The following is a 9,275-nucleotide window of genomic DNA, read 5'->3' on the forward strand; positions in this document are numbered from 1 at the left end:
TTCGGATGATTTACTGAGTAAAATGTGTAAAACTGTAAAATAAAACAAAGATTGTATAAATAAACTGTAATGGAACTGTAATGGAAAATGTTGAGTCCAATTTTATCTAACATGAGATAATTATGCAAAATGTTTACACAGCATAAATAAACTGAGAGATAAATGCTTAATGTGAGCTTAAGCAGTTCAAAGATCTTATAATATAAACAGAACTACGTATTTCACAATCACGTATTATGAAAACAACTATTTCCATATGTAGTCCTTGATAAACATACAGAATAACATAAATCAACGATAATCAAACTTGACTTACAAGGCAGTGCCTCGTTAAGTGTTGTTAATATGATGGAATGATGCAACAACAAAACTGCTCTATCATGTGCTGGGCACGCTATTCTTCTGAACCCGGAAACTGAATAACATAAATTCAAGCGGTAGAATACAAAATGACCAGTAGGGGGAGCCAAAAACAAGCTAAAACAGGCAGAGCCAGAACAGACTTCATTGTTTACAATACAACCGGAGTGCATTCTGAGGTGAGGGGCGTGATGTTTCTGTACCCACACTAGGCGGTTTAGTGGAGGGGCTTCATAAAACCAGGAAATCATCAGAGTGTTCATTGGAGAAGGGATGGAGCGGTGTAGAATAAAGGAAAATTATGTGAAAAATTATGCGTTTTTTTAATTTTTTTTATGAAGATTTAACACGTTATACTGCACCCTATAAATAACTTTAAGTTTGCAATTAATACTAATGGACTTTCACACTCCCTTTTGATTTGTTTACACATTGACCAGTCCCTCCAGTATATCGCGGGACTTTTTCTGACTTTTGCGGCCTAAAATGCTAAAATGATTTTGCTGCGGCTTTTCTCAAAATTTGCGGTGATATTTGTGGCATTTCTTATTGTTTTGCAGTGAAAATATACCAGACAACATTCTTCTAAGATTATGACTTTTCTGACTTTGAGAACCATTGTAGGGCTCCAGACTAACATTTGAGGACACCAGCACCAGTGCCATTAAGTTCTATAAAGGTGGCACCAACACCTGACAGTAAAGCACTCACCCCAATCACACATGTACATCTTGGAGATGTCTATTTGATGTCTGCATTTACATATGCAAGATGTATTTTTTTTGAGTGTTTGCTCATCTGCAATATGTCTCCAAGACGTTTCCTGTCAGATGTCAAATAGACATTTATTAGATTGCATGTAAAACTGCTTCTGAGACAACTATCAGATTACACAGCAGATGTTTCCCAGATCTTTAGCAGACGTCTTACAGATGTACTTGTGCTGTCTGGGTAGTTGAGATGCAGATAAAATGAACTTTTATTACTGTCATTCATAATGTCTAAATATAATTTAATAAATACAAAAAATATATATTAGGAAATGGCTAATAAGCCTTTAAGTACTTCTCTGCAGCCATCTACTAGTGTTAATTTAACGTCTTTTTTATTTTTAAATAAGTGTTTGCTTTCCTACATCATGAAATTTTAGTTTTATATATGGGGGCAACCTATGAAGGATGAACAAATAATGTAATCACATTAAAAATTACTTTCAAATTCGGTAATACTTAAAGCTTTGAAGTGCTGGGAAAAGTTGTGTCAGGCATTTAAAAACACTCGAAAACATTAAGACAATTTCTGCCACAAGTTGTTCCTGTAGTTTTAAATCCATGGTGAATGGTGGTGATTTGTTTATTGAATAATGGTTTCCACATCAGTGGCGTTTGTTCTGATATCTGTAGCTTTAACAGAATTCTGCGCAGAATTTGAATGCTTCTCACAAGAGTTCACAGAGATGTTATTGATTCTGCGGCAAATTCGACTACTTTCTTCACTGTATCTCCCAGCGCTGTGTATAACGGTGTCGCGTGATCGAGATTGGGCACAGCCCGCTGCTCCGGCCCGAGCAGATAAACGAGTAGCACGGATTTGTTCCGCTTTCGGTTCGTTTGTCCAATGTAGCTCTTGTAAATCGGTCAAGATGAGAACGCAAGGCTGTTCATTCCATTTTTGGAACCTTTCTTTGACTGAATGCACGTTGCAATGACGTCACGGGACGAGTCTAAGCCCAAAATCTGTGGCAATTATGAAAATTTGTGAGCTCTTGCGAAAATTGCGGAATTTGCGATAAATTCAGCGATCGCAAAATCCTGGAGGGACTGATATTTGAACTGTAAAGTTATTGAACTGAATCGAATCAGCAATTAACTGATTTCAACTGAATAATGACTTCTTTATAAAGAATTGACCTCTGTTTGCATCACTGAATCATTTCCCTGTTTATCACTGTAAAGCTGCTTTTAAACAATCTGTATTGTATAAAGTGCTATATAAATAAAGGTGACTTCATGCTATTCCAATGTTTATGAGTTTGAATCGAATTGGTGTGCAAATATTTTAATGGCAGTAGTACTCAAACTTGCAATACTCCTCAACAATCAAAAACCTAAATTAAGGTAATGACTGTATTATCTTTATTTAGAAAACAATACAAGGACACATACATTAAACAACAAAACGGTTAAAGTACAAGTATAACCAGTTATTTGCAGCAGTGCCTTTAGTCTATAAGGTCACAAATCTGGAACCAACTCACCAGTCTTGTGTGGGCTAATCTGAGCTGGGCAGGTGAGGTACAATCTTTCAGATGGCACATATGACATAGATCTCCAGTGTGGAATATTAACATGAGTATTTCAGGTGATCCCTGAGTAACACAAACTCCTCTACCACCAGTACATTGGTCCAAGATTTGTGTGCATTTAATAACTGACCTCTAACATTTGAACATGGGGAAAAAGTGCTAGTCCTTACCAAAACCACATCAAATCAGTTTCAAGTTGCTGTGTTTATATTTGACGAGTGGAGGGAAATGCACAAGCAACTACCACTCTGACTTTACCATTCTTCAGGTTTCAAAGGCCCAGTGAGACTTTGAGCAGCTCTGCCATTTGTTCAGTTATAGCACCGTCCTCTTCTGAACAGAGTGAAAAATAATGAAAGAGCTTTTAGATACCAGATACATATAGCAAAACCACCACAATGAAAGTTTCTATTTTAAAAATAAAGTCACTGGATTATCCAAATATAGGAATTAAACAATTTAATATAAACCATTTTTCATTGACATTGCAGCAAAATGAACTATACAGTACAGTGATAAGATTTTGATTATACCACACGCTACTACTGGAAGGGGGGGTATTTTGAGGTTCATCTTGTAAATTGTGACCTGTAGGTTTGATAAGAGTTTGTGCGCGCTGACACTCACCTCCATCAGTAGTCATGTCCTGTTCCAGTTTCAGCTTCTCCTGTCCCACACGGAGCATGCAGGCCTCAATCGAATCTCTGCTGATGAGCTTGATCACCTGCACTGTTCTGCAATGCAAAAACATGATCAGGAACTAAATTAACTTCTTTATGGCAATCTCCATTTCCTTTTGATTATACTAACCTGGTTTGCCCCATTCGATGACAGCGGTCCTCTGCTTGTTTATCATTGAATGGATTGCAATCAATGTCATGCAGTATAACTGTGTTTGCAGAGGCGAGGTTGATTCCCTGCCCCCCAGCCCGAGTCGACAGGAGGAACACAAAAATCTCACGATTTGTATTGTATTTGTCGATCAGACCAATCCTAGAGAAGCCAACAGGGTTGAATTAGATTTGTTCAGCTGTTCCAGATTTATATATTAAAAAATTTTGGGGACATTTGGGACATCATACACAAGTGTAGTGTGTACAGCGGTGTCTGAATTTATACATTTAGGCTCACATGCAAATCCATTAACTGTAGATAGTGGATATTGAAATAAAATTAACTGTCTGAATAATTAATCAATCACATTTCATTGCTTGCAAAGTGACAGTGAGGACAGTCAGTCCTGAACATCAAATCTGAACAAGAAATCTGAATTGAGTGCAGTGCAAACAAAGTGACATGAGGTACTGAAGAACTTAATAACCAAGTCACGCCCACCTTTCCGCCATAGGAGTAGAACCATCCAGTCGAACAAACTGATGGTCAAGGTGTTTGAGCAGAATCTCCACAATGTCCAGCATCATAGTGAACTGACTGAAAAGGACAACTCTATCACCCTTGAAGAAAAACAAAGTTGTTTTAAAACACACCAGCAACAATAAAACACACAAACTAAAGTCAAATGACTTATGAGACTGTTAAACAGCATCCAGACAAACCTTTTCTTTGAGCCTGGCGAGTACTTTGGTTAAAAGTGCAAACTTTCCGGAGTCTAAAAGTAGCTCTTTCTCTAGCTGAAAACTGCTGATGGAGCTGTACTGCTTACATAAATTATGCAGCTCAAAATCAGACATCACCTCCATGTCCTCCTGGATCAGCACAGGGTCGGCATCAAAATGTGTCGGCTCCTGTCATAAGCAGAACCATGTCAGCTCAACAACAGTATATGCAATACAGCAGTGGTTCTCAAAGGGATAGTTCATCGGTCATCATTTACTCACTCAAGTTGTTCCAAACTTGTATGAGTTTCTTTCTTCTGTTGATTTTGACAAATGTTGGTAACTAAACAGTTGCTGGTCTCTAATTGACTTCCATAGTATGTAAACGGGGGGAAAAAAAACATTCTATGGAAGTAAAGTCAGTGGGGATCACAAACTATTTGGTCACCCACATACTTCAAAAACTATTTTTGTGTGTTCAGCAGAGGAAAAGAAACTCATACAGGTTTGGAACAACTTCAGGGTGAGCACATTTCACTTTCATTCTCAGAACAAATAAGTTCCCAGGGCTGGATTCATGATAAACAAATTTTTTTTAAAAATGCACAGTTCAATCAGCCTCCTCTACACATTTATCTCCCAGTCCTCACCTTAAGCATGGCTTTACTCATGGCAGTCAACTTGTCACTGGTGTAGTACTGGCGGTGCAGCAACGGATGATTAGCCATCTTTCTCAGCTGCATCATCACATTGCAAAGCTCCCGCTCTGAGGACAGAGAGGAGATAGGATTTGTGGGATAGACGATCAGAGTTAGAAAAATGGTTTTCAATGTTCCCACTTTGTTTTTCAGATCCTCCAGCTTAGAAGAGCCCCTGTATAATTTGTCAGACAAATATGAATACAGCATAGGAATACAAAAACACAAGAGTGCAATACTCCTAGGCAGCACGTTATCTTAAAAAAATTAATAGCACATACTGTCTCCATTCGGAGCCTTTTTGAGTCTTTTGAAAAGTTTGTCATACAGCTTCTGCTGGGCATCACTCATGGGACACATTTCAATGTTCTGCACTTTTGGTGGAAGCTGTTTCAACACCTAGAATGACATTTGCAAAGTCACAATCAGGGTGGGCAAAAATATATCCTGGCCATATACTGTAGTAATTTTCACTACAGAGGACTGAATGTAGATACATTTACTTTGGTGGATCAGTTTTTCTGCAAGATTTTCTCAGTAATGAATCAGAACAATCACAGTGAAAAAAGCGTCTACCTCACTCTTGACTCGTCTCAGAATGAATGGCTTCATGATAAGTTTGGCCTGTGCAATTCGATCCTTGTGAAAACGGCTTTCTTCCTCTGATGACCTCTGAAACCAAGCAGATGGGCAGAAAGTGAGAGCATTTTGTCTAGGTATATTATGATTACTGTATCCTTAAATTGAATACAATTTAGATACATTTTTGAGAGATGGCACAAAGTATTATAATTAGAAGTAATGTGTGCACTGTCAGTACCGTTGAGAACATTTTGGAGATCTGTGAGGTGCTGCTGGAGAACATGGAGGGCATGATGAAGTTCAGGAGTGACATGAGCTCCAGCAGGTTGTTCTGTAAAGGTGTTCCTGTCAGCAACAATCTGTGCTCAGCCTGTAGATGACAGGCACAAATGTACAACCAAGAGGTATAGATAAGCACAACTTTACTACCCTTCTCTTCATTAAGAACGTACCAAACTAACCCAAAAGAGACAGAATGGCAGTGAACAGCATTTCTTTAAAGGGGGGTACAATGCCGTTTCATGCATTCAGAGTTGTTTACACTGTTAAAGAGTTTGATTCTCATGCTAAGCATGGACAAAGTTTCAAAAAACAATTTGGACGTATGACGGAGTATTTCTGTACCAAAAATCTTACTTCCGGGTTCGTACAAGTTTCGGAGAGTTTTTTTCGATCGTGGCTTTTCATGACGTAAACGAGTGTGGAACTCCTTATATGGGCATTTCTCCCAGAAAAACGCGGCCGCGCGCACATCGACCAGAGCAAGAGCGAGATTGCACCCATCAACGCACTTCATCCGGCAGCAGCTTCCTAAATAACCCAGATTTATGTAAACAGTGGATGCAGTTTGTTTTTCCGGGGCAGCAACGGAGTTTCACAAATGTGTTTGTTGACGAACGTTTTATAAACCAGGCCCAGTTCGACGCTGTATTTGCACATCGTTTGATACTGAAAGATGGAGCGGTCCCTTAAGACTTTTTGGAGATATGAAGAATGCAGTACTACTCTATAGGTACTCAAGATTAACATGAGATTGGGTGAAACAGTGTGTGTTATGTCCCCTTTAAATCGTGTTTGCAATATTGTTTAAGATACAGAAGACTGCTTGTACTGACATTGATGGCCATGAGGTGGCGGTAGCGTAGAGAGTTCATATTTTTCAGCATGTGGCCCTCATCAAACACAGCATACTTCAGCCTCAGCTTGCGGAACAGACTGCGGTCATAGACATTCCCTATTGTGAGATTGTAACTAATACAGATGAAAGCAGAAAAAAAGGAAAGGCAAATGTTAACACCACTGAATACATGTGACTTTCATAAACACAGTCAAGTACAACAATATATAAGTACTGTAAAACAATGTACTTACGTGGATACTATGATGTTGAATTCAACTAAGCCACTGAGGATGTCTTGTCGCAAGTATCTGCGGTCTTCCACAGACCCTACAAGTATAAACACAAAAGAATTGAGCGAGGAAATAAAGGAGGAAATTTTGTATTAATATGTATTATTTTGCACTGGGTTCTAAGACCACACTGAAAAAAAATTGTTTAAAACTGCTTGCCTGAAAACTAACTTACCATAGTAAATAAGAACTTTAAGACTGGGACACCAAAGACCCAGCTCACGAACCCAGTTATCTGCAAAGAGAGAAATGCATCATCTCAAGCAACACTATCAGGACAAGTTTATATGCTACACTCCCACTGAAATAAGTGTCTCTTACCCAGTGTGGACGAGGGTACGGTAATAAGATGAGGGCCCTTGATTCCTTTTTCATACAAATGAGCCAGGAAAGAGATAGCCTGAATAGTTTTACCCAGCCCCTGTGGAGAGATCAAATCACTTATAACCAATATCCGTGATAATAGTCCTTTGCTTTAAAGGAATGAGTAACCTTCTTGGATTTCACGCCTTTGAACTCAATATGACAGTGACTCACCATTTCATCTGCCAGGATGCCACTCAGGTTGTGCTGGTGCAGAAGAATCAGCCACTTCAAGCCAATCAGCTGATATGGCTGGAGTTTGAAACTAAGAGAAGTCAAAAACAAGAAGTAAAAAAAAAATAGCATAACTGGATATCCCAGGTGTGTATTATGAGAATAGATAAACTCACTTGCTGTTCAGGACTTTGGGTTGCTTGATGGAGCCCATGCCTGCTTCTATGACCTGGGTAACATCTTTAGTCATTTTCTGTGCAATCTTCTCACATCTTCCCATAAGGTCTCTAACCACCTGCCTCTCCTTAAGCACAACCTTGCAGCCATGTACCAGATCTATAGACAGGCCATTATCCTTGAAGAACTGCTCTTTCTGAAAGGAAGAAAAACAGAATTAGGACTTTTCCACCTTGAGCTGAATGGTTAACAGCTAAATAGTACACTTCTGTACTAATTAGGGCTTGTGAACATTTCTACACCCCAAAAAAAGCCTTTCCACCAGCATGGTTTACCCGCCTTGTCTACCGATAGCTAATGTCACTGAGAATTCAGTGCATAGAATGGTTTGTAATTTCCTCATTTTGTTAGCAAAATATTTTAAACTAGTGTGACAAATTTTAACACCTCATTTAAACAATTAGATACAACGGTGCTCAATCTGTCTGCGGGCATGAATACAAACCTGCCAAATATGAATCACTGCCTTCACAGCCAAAAGAACTAAACCCCTTCGAGCACTTCAAAATTCATTCAACCACAACAACATAATTCAGAGTGACAATTAACATGGCAGCGCAGAGTCCACACATTAGATTCTTACCACATCTTTCCAAGTGTTGAAAGGCCTCAGCGAAATGATCTTCTGGGCTTTTTTGATTGAGCAGCCAGATATTAGAGCAAGCTCATCTAGGGAAGCTTCTTGGAGAAACTGAATGATCTTGTCCTGGAGATTGCCCGAGATGCTGTCCTCATCCTCCGAGTCCAGATCATCAGAGATACTCTCAACATCACTGTCAATCTCCTCTTCATCCTCAGAGGCACTGACATAATTTAATGGCGATTCATCACCCCTCTTCCGTTTAAAGGATGTGTTTTTGGTCATGCTTTTGCTGACTGCTGATTTTTGTGTTTTTGGAGTAGACACACTAGAGACTTTTGGCACGGGAGACGGTACAGCCGTCAGCCATCTTGACAGGCTAGACGAGCTGTCAGGCTTTTGAGAGCTCTTGTCCTTTTTTTCCCTGGAGTGAGATGATTTTGACTTTTGTTTTCTCTGATCTTCTGGTGAACATGAATCTGAATTTAAAGTGATAAGGCATGGATGGCTTAAAGTCTGTTTTTCAAACTAAAATTTCTATGTGGACTAAACCTTCAACTGTGGCTGAAATGCAGTAATAATTACCAGTTGATGAAAACACAAGCAGTGAACCCAAAGCATTCTCATAATCCCAGTCATGCTCTCTCAGGACATCCCTCAGCACCTATTAGAGAAATTGAAGACACTTAGACTCACCAGAACATAGCAATGCTTTGCATCAATATAACTTTAAAGGGGTCATATGATGCTGCTAAAAAGAACATTATTTTGTGTATTTGGTGTAATGAAATGTGTTTATGCAGTTTAAGGTAAAAAAACCCACATTATTTTCCACATACTGTACATTATTGTTTCTCCTCTATGCCCCGCCTTTCTGAAACGCCTCAATTTTTACAAAGCTCATTGGTCTGCAACCCTCTACGGACACCTTGGCAATTGAATCGCCACTGGCTAGTAAATTTTTTAGTTTACTCGCCAGGCTGATATATATATATATATATATATATATA

At 39.0% G+C, this 9,275-nt stretch overlaps 1 protein-coding gene across 2 annotated transcripts in view; it reads right to left on the bottom strand.

Annotated features, from left to right (window-relative positions):
- The window catches only part of smarcad1a (SNF2 related chromatin remodeling ATPase with DExD box 1a), a 22,517-nt gene that overhangs the window by 10,904 nt on the left and 2,338 nt on the right, over positions 1-9,275 (bottom strand). Inside the window, exons 8-24 of one of the 2 annotated variants that reach the window (XM_016567156.1) lie at positions 8,851-8,929; positions 8,269-8,744; positions 7,625-7,821; positions 7,449-7,539; positions 7,233-7,332; positions 7,087-7,146; positions 6,873-6,948; positions 6,617-6,752; positions 5,740-5,871; positions 5,496-5,591; positions 5,201-5,318; positions 4,872-4,987; positions 4,222-4,410; positions 4,001-4,119; positions 3,476-3,658; positions 3,293-3,399; positions 2,412-2,998 (exon numbers count right to left, since the gene is read on the bottom strand). In XM_016567156.1, the coding sequence (XP_016422642.1) occupies positions 2,937-2,998; positions 3,293-3,399; positions 3,476-3,658; positions 4,001-4,119; positions 4,222-4,410; positions 4,872-4,987; positions 5,201-5,318; positions 5,496-5,591; positions 5,740-5,871; positions 6,617-6,752; positions 6,873-6,948; positions 7,087-7,146; positions 7,233-7,332; positions 7,449-7,539; positions 7,625-7,821; positions 8,269-8,744; positions 8,851-8,929 (2,337 nt within the window). In that variant the 3' untranslated portion in view covers positions 2,412-2,936. Of the gene's footprint in view, positions 1-2,411; positions 2,999-3,292; positions 3,400-3,475; positions 3,659-4,000; positions 4,120-4,221; positions 4,411-4,871; positions 4,988-5,200; positions 5,319-5,495; positions 5,592-5,739; positions 5,872-6,616; positions 6,753-6,872; positions 6,949-7,086; positions 7,147-7,232; positions 7,333-7,448; positions 7,540-7,624; positions 7,822-8,268; positions 8,745-8,850; positions 8,930-9,275 lie in introns of those variants that run through there. The other variant, XR_001641240.1, reaches the window with a different exon arrangement.

Source organism: Sinocyclocheilus rhinocerous, unplaced genomic scaffold (genome assembly GCF_001515625.1).
Source record: "Sinocyclocheilus rhinocerous isolate Xijiao unplaced genomic scaffold, SAMN03320098_v1.1 scaffold1654, whole genome shotgun sequence".
In the NCBI taxonomy this organism is placed as follows: domain Eukaryota; kingdom Metazoa; phylum Chordata; class Actinopteri; order Cypriniformes; family Cyprinidae; genus Sinocyclocheilus; species Sinocyclocheilus rhinocerous.